Genomic DNA, 18,413 nt, shown 5'->3' on the forward strand with positions numbered 1-18,413 from the left:
TTTGAAGCTTTATTTAACTGACACATACACCGAAAGATGGTTGTTTTTACGGAAAAACACATTGTTTCTTTTTGTAAATATAAACGTATTTGTAAATATAAACTGCACCACTTTTTATCCCCTTTGCTTTTAAAGGAACACTGTGTAGTTTTACCTTACAACAACAGCTCCAAACTGATTGTGATGTTCCCTGACCTGTAAAATTAAGAACAGCGCCTCTCTCACTGCTCTCCTGGGCTGCTTCTCTAAAAAGACTCTGTAGACTATGCAATCTCAGAATCACAGAGCACGTGTGAGGCTTCATGGCACACATCTCACGGGTGTTCCGCTCGCTACATGAAGAATCTAGCTCCAGTGCCAGTGGTAATGCCTGCTGACCTCACCTCTATCCCAAATTTTCTGGAATGTGCTGCAGGCATCTAAACACTTGAAATATTTTCTTGGCACCTTTTCAACTAAAAAAAGTTCAAGAAAATCCAAAAATGATGGATTATCTCAGATTATCTCACTGTCAGAACAAAATGCTAATGTACAAGTATATTATATTAACTAAAGGTACAATCAAAGGTATAAATGCACCTTTAAAGACACAGCAGAGGTTTTAGAGTGCAGTTGTGTTTCCTAAAAGTACATTACATTCTCTTCTTCAGTAGGAAGAAAAAAGAAACCTTGAGTTTTTCTGAGTGTGTTCACAAATGCCGATATTGCATTTCACAAATTGGTTTAACAATCTGCAAATCCTAGCTGGCAAATTGCAAGCCTCACTGAGGGGGCTTTTTGTCACAGGTGAGAGTGAGGGGTGCATCTTGATTACAGGGCACAAGCTTTTATATAAATGCTTTAAAAAGACAATCATCTACTCTTTGACTTTACTTTGCCCTAACTTGGTGTAGCTTTCTACATTATACTCCTGAATGTGGTAAACTTACGAACAAATATGAGAAATGTACATTATTCTTAAGAGGGGCTTTACAATTTCCAAGAATCCTTAAAAAGCTAAAAATTTTTACTTCCATGCAGGTGTTCTTCTAAAATACTCCTGACAATTTTATCAATCTGTTTTACCAAAGGAACAGGGACTTTCAGCAGACTTCCCCACAAACAGATTTTATTCATATATTTAAAAAATATAAAGCGTACACTCTGCACAACTTCATACCACAATAAACAATGAAACCATCATTCAAAAAATTTACAGAGGCTTTACATTAATTATCTTTCTTTTAACTAAGACAAATGACATTTAAAACTATAAACATAAGTATATACATTTTTATTTAAAAAAACTTTATTTCAGTGTTGAAGGCAGATGAGCATCAAATCTCTTAAAACAAAATTAGATTTTGGTTTAATTTTCTTATTTGCTGTCACATTTTTTTCTCATCAGGTGCTGTGCTATTGTTTGCATTTGTTTGTATTTCCTTATTAAACTTTTAACAACATAAATATTCTTAAAAGCAATGTATCATAACTGAACTGATGGCTCAGTCAGTATTTTAACCAACAATTACTTTTTCCTCTTTGGAAAGGAAAGTAAAAGGCACACTGGAGCCAGTAAGGTGTACTCCAATTTCCTGAGTCCGATTTTGCAGCAACTGCCATTTCATTAACAGCAACTAACTCACATATAATTTAACTATTTAAACATTAGAAAACCCCAGTTAAATCTCTAGCTATTTTAAATCTACTAAAAGTCTTAGTGAGGCAGGTTTTTATTATCTGAATTATCCCACACAGTGAAACATGTCAGAATAATGGATGCTACTGCTCTTTGGAATGTAAATAATTAATCATTTCTATCTCTATGAAGGAAAAACATTTCCCTATACACAGTGTGTAAATCCCATCCTCTCCACATGCTGAAAAAAAAAAAACTCCGCTACCCTCATATAACTGTGGTGCAAGAGACTTGCATCAAGACTTCAAGGCTAAAGGCACAGGACTATTGCACATCTTCAGTTTGATCACTGTCAAGCTGAACATTCAATAATGTCCTTAGGCGTTACAGACACAATATAACAGCCCTTATCCACAGAAACATGTAAACATTAGAGACATGTGTTATAAATAGTGTGTAGGATATGCAGAAAATTATAATCTACAGCTTTCTTACAGTAATTGTTGGTGAATGGCTAAAAGAGCAACATCAGTGGCCTTTTCCTCCTGAACTGACCCAACATGCCATGCACACAGTTTCAAGAGTCTGGGTCAAATACCTGTGGTTGCCATGGTGATGTGAACCTCAGCCAGTAGTGACTGATGTTAAATATTTTTTTTGGAAAAGAAAAAAGGCGTATATTTTGTGCCAGGTGCCCAAAAAAATGAGGATGAAGGCAGTCTTCTGCTCTTCAGGCACTGTGGTTGTTTTTAAACTGTCACTAGCATTGCTTGTTTTTAACAAAGTTAGCATTGGAACTAAATAGACATTGTAAAATAAGCAGAGAGTTCACAGATTTAACAATAAATGAGAACGCTTATAATGGCATCTTTTGTGAGGAAAGTCACATCCTTCAAATAAAAAAAAAAATCTGGCTGGCTGGTAAAGCAGCAAGTAGCCAGAAAACCTTTAAAAACATATATTCAGTGTGTTATTTGTGGCAAATCCTACAAATTATTGATGTGCCTATGTCAGATTTTACCAGTGATGCTAAAGATGTTCTGAAATGCTCAGGTTTATAGGTCACTCCACGTTTCTAAGAGATAGAAGCTGAATGAAAATATCTGCCAGTTGGCAGACATTCTTAGAATGACTTGCACTAAACCTTGGAGGTTAGAAGATGCCCTAAAGCAGCTTGGGTAGCTCTGCCTTAGAGATTCTGTACACCATATACAACACAAATATAAGGACGTGAAACAAACCCACACAACATCATTATACTACAATAAATACATTCATATAAAATACAGTCTCTCAAAACAAGACAATGACTAAACAAAATAAAATATTTGAAATATAAAAGCTGACATGCCCTTGATATTGGAGTAGTCTTTCTCCTGAGTGTGTATCTTCAGTAGTACCAGGAGTAAACTCCTGAAAGTTTAGCTTCTACATTTTCATCTTCCTCTTCATACACATAGTTTATCATTACAAACTGGACATCATCAGCAAAACGGAGCTCCATTATACAATAGCCCATCCTTTCTGGAGCCATGTTTTAGAATGAGAAAGTAGAATCAAGAATGATTAAAGTGCCACAGTGACTGTTTTCTTGAAGATGTGGTGTTGCCATATTTATATTTCACGAACAACCCGATGGTTCCACATGCCACGCCTGGAGTGGTAATAATGGAAAAAGTTCCTTAAGTATAGCCGCTCCACTTCCAATCCTGCCTCCAGGATCCTAGAGAAGAAAGTCAACTTTTCCATCAACCAAATCCAGACACAAGTTATTACACATGAATAAAACTGCAGGAGTCTGAACTACATATTATATTTAGTTATAATCATGTAATTAGACAGAAATAGGAAACATGCAGTTTTTATATCACATTACTCAGCAAAATTCCCAAAAACATGTGTATAACTATAATTAACCTAAGTTATTAGACATGATTATAGTCCCACCTGTCCAGTAGCTCCCAGTCCTCTCCTCCCCAGCGGTCAGTAAAGTCTCTTGTGTTCATGCCACCAACAGAATTCATGTCAGATTTATAAATTCCCAGCAAACCAAAACCATTTACCTCCCAGTACCCTGTGCAATGCAGAATGCATTGGGTTTATTAGTTCACACAAAACAGGAATTTAAAATACATGTTTAAACCTTGTTTAAACCATGTTTAAATTGAATCATCGGAACATGACAATCATAGATCGCTAACATGCAGTTTGGTTGTGTGAGTGTGTGTTGGCTGTTCACTGCCATGGATCGGTTAAATGAGGAAAAAACCTTTTGTTACACTCTGTATAATAACAAATAAATGCACATTCACATTTCATGGTTAGGTTTTGTTAGCTTCCTTTCACTGTGTTCAATGGTCAGGACCTCTACAGGACAACCACAGAGTAGGTATTATTTGGGTGGTGTATCTTTTTAGTGCTACAGGGGTCATGGTGTGTCTCAGTGCTGCAGTGACACTTACTATTATAATGTGGAGGTGTGTTAGTGTGTTTTGTGTTATTAGGATTGGATCAGACACAGCAGTGCTGTCATTATTGGACACAAGACGCCTTCCACAAGTCATTTGTAGCTAGATATCTTTGGTTGGCAGAATATTGTTAGTATTCAAACAACTACAGCAGCATTGCTGTTTCTGATCCACTTGTACCAGCTCAACGCACCCTAACACACCACCACGTCAATATCACTGCAGTGATGAGAATGATCCACCATCCAAATCATATGGGCCCTCTAGTGGCCCGTGGGGGTTCTGGCCGTTTAAAATCAGTGTGAAAGGGGGTTACATTGTATCCAAAGCAATAGATAAAACAGGTTATGTATTTTTATTATTAATACAGAGCAGAGCAACTAATAGACACTAATGTCACTGGTGATTAGGGGCAGTCAACACAGACACACTCACAATAGGGATGGGCGATATGGTCCTAAAATAAATTCACAAATATTTCAGGGTATTTTGCCAGTAACTATATACAAACCGGATTCCAAAAAAGTTAGGACACTAAACAAATTGTGAATAAAAACTGAATGCAATGATGTGGAGGTGCCAACATCTAATATTTTATTCAGAATAGAACACAAATCACAGATCAAAAGTTTAAACTGAGGGAATGTATCATTTTAAGGGAAAAATATGTTGTTTCAAAATTTCATGGCGTCAACAAATCCCAAAAAAGTTGGGACAAGGCCATTTTTTACCACTGTGTGGCATCCCCCCTTCTTCTTACAACACTCAACAGACGTCTGGGGACAGAGGAGACCAGTTTCTCAAGTTTAGAAATAGGAATACTACCCCTTTAATGTCTAAAACAGGCCTCTAACTGTTCAATCTTCTTGGGCCTTCTTTGTCGCACCTTCCTCTTTATGATGCGCCAAATATTCTGGGTGTATAGGTGAAAGATCTGGACTGCAGGCTGGCCTTTTCAGTACCCGGATCCTTCTCCTACATAGCCATGATGTTGTGATTGCTGCAGAATGTGGTCTGGCATTATCTTGTTGAAAAATGCAGGGTCTTCCCTGAAAGAAATGACGTCTAGATGGGTGCATATGTTTTTCTAGAACCTGAACATAGTTCTCTGCATTAATGGTGCCTTTCCAGACATGCAAGCTGCCCATGCCACAAGCACTCATGCAACCCCATACCATCAGTGATGCAGGCTTCTGAACGGAGCGTTGATAACAACTTGGGTTATCCTTGTCCTCTCTGGTCCAGATGACATGGCATCGCAGTGTTCCAAATCGTGACTCATCTGACCACAGAACAGTCTTCCATTTTGCCACACTCCATTTTAAAAAACTCCTGGCCCAGTGCAAACTTCTGAGCTTGTGGAGCTTACTTACAAATGGCTTCCTCTTTGCACTGTAGAGTTTCAGCTGGCAACGGCAGATGGCACGGTGGATTGTGTTCACTGACAATGCTTTCTGGAAGTATTCCTGAGCCCATTCTGTTATTTCCTTGACAGTGGCATTCCTGTTTGAGGTGCAGTGATGTTTAAGGGCCCAGAGATCACGAGCATCCAGTAGAGATTCTCTGAATCTTTTGATGATGTTATGCACGGTTAATGATGATAACTTAAAAATCTTTGCTATTTTACACTGGGTAACACCATTCTGGTATTGCTGCACTATCTTTCTGCACAACAGTGGTGGAATTGGTGATCCTCTTCCCATCTTGGCTTCAGAGAGACACTGACACTCTGAGAAGCTCTTTTTATACACAATCATGTTGTCAATTGACCTAATTAGTGATACTTGGTCTTCCGGCTGTTCGTTATATGCTCAATTTCCTTTTTCCAGCCACTTATTGGTACTTGTCCCAAAGGTTTTGGTATCCGGTTTGTACTTGGCAACATGACAAAACACTGAAAAATACTTAATATTCTTGTATATCTGATATACACAATGTGACAGGATGTAATCTAAAAGATATTTTGTTAATAATGTCCCCTTAAGAAAATAAGAGATGTTAGTGTGTGTACCATCAGGTTCCTGAGGTGTAGCCCCACAGTTAAGCCTCATCACTATGGGAGCATAGGCCATTCGTCCTTCAACACAGTGTTTCCTCACTGAGTCAATAAACCCCAGCGGGAAATGAATGTGCAGATCACACAGAAACAAAATGCTGTGGTCATCCTGTAAAAGACAAAACAGCCAAATTAGATTTTTCACAAATGAAGTTTTATGTATGTATAATTATTTTTGCATAGAGCACTCACTTCAATAAGGTCTATCCCAGCTTGTAGCCCTGCTGACCTCTGAAAGTTTCCATTTAGTCTGAGGTACTGGTATCTGAGAGCATAAAATACAGTTCACAACGCACACAAAATACAAAATACAAAGCACACAAGGCAACCCTTTCACACCAGGATTGAGAGTGGAAAAGCGGAAGAGTGGAAATCCCAGAAGTTGGTCTGCACTGAAGCTGGTATTTGTATAAAACCAAGGAAACTACTGGGACAACTCACGTAAGAACAGAAACCAACATTTAAACAAGAAATATGGTGTCATATAGATTGCAGAATAAAAAATGTAATATTTATTGAATAATTTAAGAGCTTTTGCAAGTGAAAACACTATTTTTGTGTGGTTTATACTTTATTTTAGAGACAAGTAGTAAAATACTCCCCTGTCTGAGAGGGTGGGGCTCCTGTGTAATGCGATAAATTTGGGTCATCAATTCAAATCATTTGTATAATATGTTTGATTTTAAAGTTGAGTGTTCAGTTTTTGTGACAGAAACAAAATTACAAGGGTGTATTTTTTGTACATCATAAAAAAATAATCTGATGACAGCATAGCTGTGAACGTCACTGGTTTACCATTGCTTTCACTACAAGTAAAGAACGTGTCAGTAGGAAAATGCAGTTTAGATATAAGTATGAAAATGGTGTGCGAAGTTAAATGTGTACGTTTCTGTATACCTGGGAAGATGGGAGTTTTTCAGGGCTTGTTCTATATCCATATCTGTGCTGTCATAGTCAACAATGATGATGTTGAAATTGCTGTCTGCAGTAGCTCTGTATATTTTTTCCATATCCGTAATGAACTGCTGCATCCACCGTGCCTGGTTCTTTACTACAGAAAAGTACACACACCAATAAAGCTGATAAGGCAGAAGTACAGCTAATTACAGCTGACTGATGGTTTAATATGAGTCTCCAAATTATGGTGATACTCTTAAAATTGCTTAGGAGAAATCACACTGGACACAATGAAAACATGTGGTATGTCTGCACCAGACAAAAATGATAATAGCTCTTTGTTGTGTTTCCTTAACTTTGGTTGAAGATAAGCATGGGCACTATTGTCTTGGACAACCTGAGCAGGATATAAGACCATAGATATCTTTACTACAACACATATCATCAAATACTCGATATTGAAGACATATTTGACGCTATTAAATACATATTTCAACAGAACATCCAACAAGACCCTATGGTGGCAACATTGGGAGCAAAACCTGACAGTATGGAGGGGTAGTCTGAGAAACATCTCTTAAGAACATAACTCACCATAGCTTTGAGGTGTATCACCATTAAAAGGATTAAATTAGACACCCCCCCCCACATATAACTTATGGATCCAAAATGTATGGGATATTTATCAAATGGAGCAAATAACATACTTATTAAGGCTCCAAAACATGGTGTTTACTAAGTGATGGAGTCCAGTCATAGATTAATTAATACAGTGAGATTTAATCTCTATGTAATCAACACATGCAAGTATATACTTCCTTTGTCATACTATTTCTTTCTTTTTTTTAATATCTTTCAATTTCTAGTTTGTTTTGATGTATATTAAAATGCAACCCTAATGTAATCGTCCCTTTGCTGTTCTTATATTATTATTCTTTTTTTTAATTAATGTATTATAACTGAAAAAGGAAAAAGGATGCCTGAAGGTACTTTGTAATATGGATTAAAACACAATAAAAAAAATTTAAGCTAAAAAATCCTCAATATTGGAGTGTGTGCAAAATTATTAATAAAACATTGATAATAAATCCAATAATTAAATGATTCTATGGGATAATTGAGTATGGGGTGTATGCTAGTCAGATATCCCAGCCAATCAGGTAACTGTGTTTGTGTCCTGTGTCTGTATATATTTTTGTGTGACAGACCTGGCACAATGAAATGGACGGTAGCTTTGGGGTTCCACTGAAAGCCAAGTGGGTTACAGAGCCGCAATTGAAGGTCAGCTCTCTGCATGTTGATGCCCTGTCTTTTGCTCCGTTCAGGGTTCTGCAGGACATAGACATAATGAGCCAAACGGACTCTGCGACCTGGCCACTCCTCCAGCTCCAACTCTAGCAAATAACGACTGCCCCGAGATACATCCACACGCTTCTCGACATTCACTATATGCTGGAGAGAGAACTGCCTACATACATACACAGACAGACACATACACACACACTTAAGTATATATTGCACATCATATATGTTAATGCATGATATTTTTTCTATAACATGGCTATAATATAATAGACATGTCCATACTATTGCCCTCCCCCTCCTTCTTCTTCACCTACCTGGGGTATTTTCTATCAAGTTTGTCCATGAACGCCTGCACTACAGCCTCTGCCTCTGATTGGCTGATCAGCAGATTCCCAGACACGTTACAGCTGAGATCGATCCAGTCAGATCTCAGGGCCTGAAAGTCCAGTGTGCTGACTTGGAATGTCTGAGCCCAGTTCACTTCTGGATCAATCCCATATTTGTTGAGTTCATCCTCAAAGTCTCCGTAGAGCACCCACTGATCTAAGGTGTCATCTTCTCCCTCATCTATGCTCAGTCTCTGCATTTCTTTGTCAGCTTTATCTTCCTCCTCTTCCTTTCTGCCTTTGTTTCTCATCCATGCATTACTTTTTTGTTCAATAATCGGAGCAGCATCTGCCTTGTGCTCATTAATGGAGCTTAGTACATTAGACTTTTGTACTATCTTTTTGGAATCCTGCTGCTTTGCCTTCTGGGATACAGCATAATGCTCTACTTCATCTATAAGTCCATTTATCTTGTTTATTTGGTTTGTATCATCTACAAATTCAATCGGCAGAGAGCCATTAGGGTTTTCCTTGTTCCTCTTGTCCATGTACAATATTGCTGTATTTTCTTTGTCCAAATTAGGCAACTTCTTATTTGTATCTCTATGCTCAGGACCTTTGTTCTTATTCAGAACTGCTGTCCTGTTGTACTGTGGCCTGTCCAACAAGTTTACACTTGCGTTTCTTCCTGCAGCCACATCTGCCTTTCTCTCTGGGACCTCATCCTTTATCTTGGCTTCATCCAAAATATCCACGCTGGCATCTGTCACATTCTTTGCCACCCTGTGTGCATCAACAGCAAGAGGAATCTTATTGTCTTTTAATCCCTTCAAAACGGCCAGATGTTGATCTTTATCCTTGACGTCAGAGCTGACTAAATCAGCAGCCGTGCTTTTAGATTCATCCTTTTTAAAGGCCTTATTAATAGAACCATTTAACTTTGATTGTTGGGTGTCTCTTGACCACTCTGCCATGCCCTCATATAAACTATTACGTCTGAAGTCATCCTGTACTGCTGCTTCAACATTCTTCTTTTTACCTTTCACCAATGTATCAGTAGTGCTTTTAGGTTTTTCTGCAGCAGGCTGGAATTTAGCTCTGCGATTCCTTCTGAGAGAACGATTATTGTTAGGACTGCGTTTTGCTGTTTCTTCTTGTTTCTCCGTTTCTCTGCTCTTTTTGTGCTGTTCTGAAGGTGTTTTTATTTCACGAGTGTTTGTTACAGGCAACCTCTCCTGCTGTTGTGCACCTGCTTCATTCATCTGTCGCACTTCTTTCCAACTCCTGCTCTCGTTGATCGGGCGGACATACAAGAGTTTCCTTTGCTTCTTTATTGTGTAATCACTATAAACACCCCCTTTCAATCTCTCTTCATTATTCATATACTCCTCCTCTTCTGCTTGCTCCATCTCTCCATAACTTTCCCATTTCTGTTTCTGCCTCCACCTCATATTTTCATTATCTGAAGGAAAACAGACAAAGAATGGCGAGAACCTGTATGGACTTTTGTATTTGTTTGTTTTGTTAGTCATTTTGTGTAGCAATAAAGCTAATGTGTCCAACAAGTAATGAAAGCATATCTTTATATAAGGATAATCTGTCTAATAAATATTGCAATACTCTGTTCATGTTCTTTTTGGTGTTCTTGTGACAATTTTGTGATAAAAGTGAGCAAATGGATGCCAAACATGTCTTTACTAATCAGCTGCATCTGACATGAAAAGGAAATAGTGCCATTAGTCAGAAGGTTGTGGCTAAAGTGGGCAGTGTGTGTGGTTGCAGTACCTCTGAATCTGAAGCCCATGTCGTTCCTTTCTGGCAGGTCCAGTTGTAGATACATAGAGAAACCGTATCTGTGTAAAACAGCATACTAAATTACACACAACAGACATGTAATGTGATATCTCCAAGAATAAAGTAAGAGCAAATCTAAACTGATATTATTGTTCAGAAAAATACTCCACTACAAAATACTTTGAGATGTTTGTTTATTTAAATCTATTGTCATACACTGCCCCCTGCTGCAAGTGCACTGCAACCAATACAAACTGCCTAATCATCTACTGCTTGAGACTAACTCTGCTCCTGAAGTGTGGAATCAAAACTATTAATGTTACAGTTCATGTAGAAATTTTAATGGGTCATTGTACCACTGTGGTGGTAAACAGGGCACATAATATAACCCATAGTTTATTTATTTATTTTAACAACACTACTATAATCACTGTTATAATTCTCATGGGGACCTGGTCTCTGGTCTGCGTGCACTACCACAGATCCAGCCCCCTGTTCTCTGAGGAACTCTAAACTCAGAAGGGATCAGACTCCTCTTGTGCAGACACTCCAACCAGGTGGACCAGGATGGCCTTGCCCTTACACCCTGTGCAACCTGGACTTGCAATCTCCACAGATATCAATCAATCTCAAGATACAAAGTTTAAAACGCCTGAGGAGAGTTGTAAACTGTTCGAGTTATTCTGTTGTAGGGCTAACAGACCAGTGGTTCCACATGACAATGACACCGGTTTGATTTAATGGTTCACATATTTCTCTTTTAACATTTCTTTTCCATGACAGAAAGATGTCACTAAATGACTGAAAAAAGTATATATATATATTTATTTATTTTTTTTAAGTAAAATATTTTTGCAGCGAACATACTTATTTAACACAATCACTGTTGATTTTAACAGGTTGGTAAATAGTTAAAATGAGGTTTGTTCTGTTCAAATGACATTTTTAATACATATAATAGATCATTATTTACTAAATAATAATGCATGTCTCAGAAGTGTTGAATAGTTTTCAAGTAGACAATCACAAAACATACATTTCAGGGAGATTTGTATGCTTTTGCCTATGACTCTATATTTAAATAGTGATATAAAAGTAGATAATTATTTAATATTCCAAGGCCAAGTGTATGTGATTTATGTAAATATGTAAAGAATATTTAGCTTTCTTTGGCTAACAGGAGTGTTTACTTTTACCTCCCACACCTTAGCCATGTTTGTACAGTTAGGGGAGGATATTTGATATTAGTCATGAACAAACATCAGTCTATCTTTGTGTTTGCTCCATTACCTCTCCATGTAGTAGGATCTCTGCTGATAGAAACATTTATTATCATGCTCCATGTGAGTAAGGCGAGTGTAGTCATTGGGATAAACATATAACAGGTGCACCTGCAGGATATATAACACTGAATCAGACCCATATTTCAATAAAGCATAATCACAAACAACATAAATCTAAAAGTGCACAGAAATGTGGAGTGGACAGAGTGGATGGAGGAAGAGGCCACATGGCGCAACAATCTGCTAAAAACACACACATTATAACGTTTTCTCTGTTACACAAAACACACTCTCCAACTCCATGTTACACCCTCAGAGCAAATAAGGCAAGTATTTTGATTTTAACATCAAAATATGGACCAGAAGCAGTGTGTGTGTTAGAGAGTTTAACTGAATATAGAACAGTGCTTTCAAATTCTTTATAGTTGATAGAAGTACTTACAAACTTCAGGCCCTGGTAGCGGACTAAAGGGAAGCCTTTAATGATGTAACTGGGTTTATAGGGACATTCAGGCAAAACTCCCCACAAACGGGACGTTTCCAGCAATGGAACTATACAGAAACACACCAAGAAGTCAGGCAGAAGATTAATACTCCATCTTCTTCTTAAATACTTCTACCTAGACACTCTTTATCCATCACACATAAGAACTAGCATGCAATTCAGTGATGGGGTCATTTTTCATTATCTTATGCTTTGTGAATACTGCTTTAAATTGAACTTATCTGAAAATCTGCCATGAATATCCAACATAAAAGGGGCTGTAAAATTGGATTAAAGCTTTGTGATACATTGTTTTTAAGCATGGAATTAAATACAATTCTATTAAATATTAGAGTCAATCATAACATTCAATAGTATGGGCTCATTTTAAATAACACTTGGCAATTTCCATTATGTAATTATACAAACAATGTGTGGTTGTGTATTCAGTTCTTTTTTTAATAATTCCAGATTATTAGAAGCCAAATGATCAAAAATTATTATAATAATATTTCTATTAGATTTTCTGTAGAATTTAAACTAAATCATAATAAACTCAGATTTAAACTTTTACCACTTTCTCCCTCAGCAAAAACTGTTGTGAATTCATACACAGTCGGTCACACACATACTTTAGTGCTTTCAGAAAAAGAAAAAAAGTCAAGCAAAGGGCACTGTGTCATGTACATTAACTCTCAAAATACCTTCTGTCAAAAAAGTAGTCTTAGTACATGCCAGATTATCCTGAATGTAGTTTTGTCCAGCCTGTCAGACATGTCAGCATCCCTCAGCCTGCCTTGATAACCGATTGCATTTTGTTCATTCATGGCTAATTCCAGTTTGTTAAGTTTTCTGCTACTGAATTATGTTTTTTCCTGGGGGCATTTCTGAAAGGTTCAAAATTTAATGTCAACCTGCTCTCACATTCTTACAATACAGACTTATAAATAAAAGCTGTTAGAGCATTTTTTAAGAACTAATATGAACGTTAGTGGACATATTTTTTTGTTGAAAAGGCATTTCTTGAAAAGGCATTTCTTTTAAAAACATATGTTCTGTCTTCCTCAGTCCATTCGCTATCTCAGCCAATCTATCCATGTTAGATTGTGTAGTAGAAGGCAACGGATAAATTGACACACTAGAAAATATATTCATAAATGCACCTTTTTTCCAGGGAGTAGAATTCCAGTTTTGTCAATGCATGTTATCCCCACATTTCACAAGTTGAAGGGAAAAATATTATTTAAGTTGTTAAGTGATCAATAACTGTTTCCAGTCTCTACATCTGCAAAATATTTTGAAAGGCACTCCATTCAGGGGCCATCTTCACAAAGCCAGGGGCCGTTATCTCTGAATGAAGGAAGCACTAACTAAAACTGAAAGTCACAGTTATGGTTCAAAACATGTTTGAAATCACTGGTACAATCTGACAAACAATACACAAATGTCCTGTTGCTATTGAATCAAATAACACAAGCATGTTTTGGCTACTGCGCATATGCTTTTTTCCACCACAACAAAGGGGTTTTTATACTTGGGGCTGTACCAGTGAGCTGATTGGGCCTTTTTTCCTGAAGGGTGGGACTTTCAACTTTTTTCCATGTTTTTAACATTCCCCCATTCATTTGTCTATTGGTGCTTGGTCTCTTACTTTAGAGTTTATCTGGTATTATTTGAGGTCTAGTACAGTGTTAGAGAATAAGACAGAAGATCCTCACTTTGATAAAAAGTATCACGAGGGTCCTCTCTTTGCATGTCTGCTCCATAGGGAGGGGAAGCGTCTCGGGACACTGCTACATGACTCGCAGCAGTCTGAGGAATGTGACTCACATAATTCATCTTCAGGGAAGACTCATCTGACACACAAACACACAAAGAGTGAGAGAGAGAGAGCGAGAGAGAGAGAGAGAGAGAGAGAGAGAGAGAGAGAGAGAGAGAAATATTCTATATTGCGTTTTGCATTCCTTAACATTTTTCTAAACACTTCATGACATGTGGTGTGTGGAATGCAGAAGGGATTTTTATTTTTTTAATAATTCGTTTCCCACTGAGTGCAGTGAAAACAACCTTGTGTAAAGCTGAGTATAGACCCTCCTCTTTAAGCCCTTTGAGATCAATGCACTCACATACTGCAGCTAAATATACCACCATACACACCCAATCTGTCCTTCCAACCCTTCTGCAGTTACACACACACACACACACACACACTAATCATGCATATGAATACACATCCTCCACTACCCTGCACTTACACCACAGACAAAACCATGCTCTTATTTTCATGAATCCCCACAAGAGCTCACACACAATACACACACTCATACTGCAGGAACAGAAAAGCCAGAACTCTCCCTCTCCCTTCCTCTTTCTCACTCTCTCACACACATGCACACTGAAAGGCATTCTAACCTATCATTTCAGTTATTTCAGGGTGCCAGCACAGCATGTGGTGTGGGCAGAGATGGCTATTCCAACTACAACTGACCAAAATAACACATACGCATGGAGACAGACAGACAGTGAAGAAAGTAACAACAAAACATACCTGTATAAAGAGAGAGGGACTTAGAGTCGATAGCTGTAAACATTGTCTTCACCTGATTGAGCCGCCACTGTTAAAATAAATAAATAAATAAATAAATTGCCTATATAATTTAGAGTGCTATAATTCAACATATGATACTTGGCAAAAGTGCAAAAGGCAAAGGAGACCACTCTTTCATTCACTACATTTCTAGTCATAATGGATGGTAAGTTCAAACATTTCATTTTAAATAGAGCTGTCGCTGTGAAAGAATTTCCGGTGCGTTGTTTTAACTGGGCTTAACGCTGTGATATGCAATATTACTGCCCCGATTATTTGTTTTATCCTGATTCTAGTTCTACGCTCCTAACTGTCACCTGGAACCGGCGTGAACAGTTCGTTTTGGGGCTGCTCCATGACTTTGTGCTGGTGGAGGCAGTTGGGCTTTTACAGCTGGATGATAGGTAGCTAAATGAACTCTCAAATTTGCATTTCCCCATTTCACAGAAATTTTCCTTGCTTCATGTAAATTGGCTTGCTCTCCCTTTTCTTTTGGTTTAAAGTCAAAATCCTCCCAAACTGGTGAAGATGCATTTGGTTTTGTGGCTAGGTTTGCTGCCATTGTGTCCATTTTATAAAATGGAGACTGGCACTAAGGCCTTCAACCGCAGCAGTTCAGATGCAGTTATGTTTTTTTAACAAATATACTTAACATTCATTACACACATACACACACACACTAAAATGTAAAAGAAGAAAGACATGCAAAAAAAAAGAAAGAAAAGAAAATCATGTATACATCGCAGTGGTGATGGTTGCTTGCCATTCCTTGTGGTTGGCCCGTCAACAGCATGGAGTTGTCGCACTCTATTTATTGCGACAACCCTATTATAAAATGCATATGTTTAAAATTTTTCCACTCTTCAAACCAATTATAGCTGCTTTTATACAAACAAAACTGTTCCCAAAATGTAAGTTGGATTAAAACCACTGCAAACACCAAACACGTCTGCTACATACCTTTCATAGCTGCAACAAAATTGAAAATGGGATATTTTCTATGAAAGTTTAATTTACACTATTCCATAGGGAAAGTCACAGGGACAGTATTTAAAAAATATATTTAAAGACCTGGTGTACCACCCAGACTGTAACCATCAGTGTTTGCGTTGATTACTGTGAGAAGATAACAAGGTGCTATGGGTCTTAAAGTATGTTTTGCTGTCTAAATTTCAGTTAAGATTGTGAGAAGCAGACTGAAATGCAGAGGTGTAGATAAACCTCCCTGCAGATTTGTTTGAAAAATTGACAGGACGACTACTGAAATAAGCTGAAATAAAGGCTAAATGTGAATAATAAGTGTATAATTATGTGTGTTTTTTCCCTGATGCTGAAAAAATGAATATGTTGTATTGGGTCAGAGCACGCTCGCTGAAATGTAAATGAAAAAATGGTGGTCTCTGACAGTTTGTTAAAATAAAAAATAAAAACAAGCCCACCACTCACCACAACCTCAACATGATCAGTTCCACGATGGTCCTGTTTGTGGATAAGCTCAAAGTAATAACGCTTCTGCTGCTGCAGTCTGCCAGAAACAGAGACTCTGTTTTCAGCATTACACACTCTCCTGTGCAACACTGAGAAAAGCATTTGACTTCTATAACCGATATATTTTTTTTAATGTTGGGGAAGTGGTATAACAAAATGTTTATATCAAAACCCCAAAGCAGTGTCTGAAGCTTCTCCTTAAGTGTGTTTTTAGATTAGTGGTGTGTCAGTGTGTGCTTTGTGCATATATGAAATTATTTAAAAATGATGTAAATGTTCATCAGTATATAAAACATATTGCATTGCAAATGAGTGACATGCTTTATGATTGTCGTATAACCCATTTGTGGCAGTGAACATGCACTAGTATTTTGGGGCAGTGAAAACACACGCGGAGTAGCAGGCACCCATACATTCATTTTTATTCAATTTATTCTTCCCTTCACATCTCTCACTCTCTCTGTTAATCCTCATATCACCCAAATTTAAAATATTTTAAGCACTCCAGGTCTCTAATTCATTACTCAATTTCCTTTAAAAGTTTAAAATCAGTGTCACTGAAATGAAGTTAAGGATCTGAGAATTAATGCTGATAAGTTCGGTCAGTCAGGATTTCTACACTTGGCTCCCAGGGGTGGTCATGACACCATAGATCACATATACACCTTTAAAGTGGATTGGTCTTCCTGGAACTGCCACTGGTGGTTCACAATATTTTATAATCAGTAACTTGTAAATGAAAATTTATTATGGTGTTCCACCTGGATCTATTCTTGGCCCCCTCCAAATTCCTATATATGTTGTAAAGGGGTAAAAAAAACCTTAGACTAACTGAGAGTACTTTTTCACAGATATACTGAATGTAAATTATGTCAGGGATATTGCAAACAATTACTAATAAAGGAAGAGATTAATTATTAACCTTACTGCTATTACTAGTGTTCCAAGTTTATTCTAACTCTACTTCATCTTATCCTGGCTCATGTGTTGACTTAAAATCTTTCTGATAGTCTATTCAAAACTGTTGCGTCATCCAGCCAATCTTACCCAAAATGCACATTCATTCAATGTGTTTTAAAATTATTCCCTGTCTGTAAAAAGGAATCTAGCAGCATGTTTTCTTTGTCAGCTTGTTGTTCAGTGTACAGGTAGATTTGTGGTTGACACACTTTGTATGGGTGATTTCTTAATGGTTAGAGTTATTCCTGTACTGGCACACCCTACAATTTCATCATTAGATAAGCACACATATGGAGACACTCCTATGAGCTAAAATAATTTTTCTTCTTTGGTGTGATACAGTGTGTTGTGTTCAATTAATAATAGAAACATTAATTAAACACTGAATAATATTTTTATGAGATATAGACACATGACACACACACACATAATTACCTGATTGGCTGGGATATCTGACTAGCATATTTCCCATACTCTCCAGGGGCTGTCCATTCTTTACCAGTCTGAAAATTGAAGACAACACAATCTTTTTATGTTAAGATATAAATGTTTTAACTTCACTGTATATGTGAAACCACAGTAAAGTCAACCACACTCTCCATGAAAACCAACCTTGCCAACGTAGGCACAGAGTTTCACGTTATCTGGATTCTCATCTGGACTGAGCCAAAACTCACAGTTATCATCAGAAGCCACTGCAAAGAGAAACTCGCCTGAAAAACAAACACAGAAAACAGAAGAGGTAAAAGAGCAATCCAGAACACAACAGGTGTTTTTATGGAAACAGTTGTTTGTGGATCTCGCTGACCATCTGTATAAGGGTGGATGTAGCCAAAAATCCTAAGGCCATAGTTTGTCCAGCTGGGCGACACAGCCAGTTTCTTCACTGTGCTACGATTCTACAGAAACAGAGGGATGGCAAAAGAAGGAGGTTTAGTTTAGGGTGCAATATACGGCCATTGTGTGCATGACCATGTTTATGTCCACTTACATGAGGGTACAGGGGATAGTGCAGGTGTTTTCTGAGTTTTGCAATAGAGCTGCCACACCAGTCCTCAAATACATGAAGATTAGCCTGTCCTTTATACTGAAACAAAGAAAACATAAAAGGTAAAAATAAACCACGTCTCTGTACCACTGCTGTTTT

General features: G+C 37.6%; 1 protein-coding gene across 1 annotated transcript in view; it reads right to left on the reverse strand.

Moving 5' to 3' along the window:
- Positions 1-1,151: 1,151 nt before the first annotated feature.
- b4galnt3b (beta-1,4-N-acetyl-galactosaminyl transferase 3b) overlaps positions 1,152-18,413 on the reverse strand; it is a 29,031-nt gene continuing 11,769 nt past the window's right edge. The window contains exons 4-20 of the mRNA XM_066685656.1: positions 18,258-18,353; positions 18,075-18,165; positions 17,879-17,979; positions 17,702-17,769; positions 16,265-16,343; positions 14,780-14,846; positions 13,950-14,087; positions 12,190-12,299; positions 11,755-11,855; positions 10,456-10,523; positions 8,659-10,132; positions 8,248-8,507; positions 7,040-7,193; positions 6,335-6,407; positions 6,098-6,251; positions 3,566-3,692; positions 1,152-3,341 (exon numbers count right to left, since the gene is read on the reverse strand). Coding sequence (XP_066541753.1) covers positions 3,233-3,341; positions 3,566-3,692; positions 6,098-6,251; positions 6,335-6,407; positions 7,040-7,193; positions 8,248-8,507; positions 8,659-10,132; positions 10,456-10,523; positions 11,755-11,855; positions 12,190-12,299; positions 13,950-14,087; positions 14,780-14,846; positions 16,265-16,343; positions 17,702-17,769; positions 17,879-17,979; positions 18,075-18,165; positions 18,258-18,353 — 3,270 coding nt within the window. The 3' untranslated portion in view covers positions 1,152-3,232. The remainder of the gene's footprint in view (positions 3,342-3,565; positions 3,693-6,097; positions 6,252-6,334; positions 6,408-7,039; positions 7,194-8,247; positions 8,508-8,658; positions 10,133-10,455; positions 10,524-11,754; positions 11,856-12,189; positions 12,300-13,949; positions 14,088-14,779; positions 14,847-16,264; positions 16,344-17,701; positions 17,770-17,878; positions 17,980-18,074; positions 18,166-18,257; positions 18,354-18,413) is intronic.

Source organism: Hoplias malabaricus, chromosome 11 (genome assembly GCF_029633855.1).
Source record: "Hoplias malabaricus isolate fHopMal1 chromosome 11, fHopMal1.hap1, whole genome shotgun sequence".
Taxonomy (NCBI): Eukaryota; Metazoa; Chordata; class Actinopteri; order Characiformes; family Erythrinidae; genus Hoplias; species Hoplias malabaricus.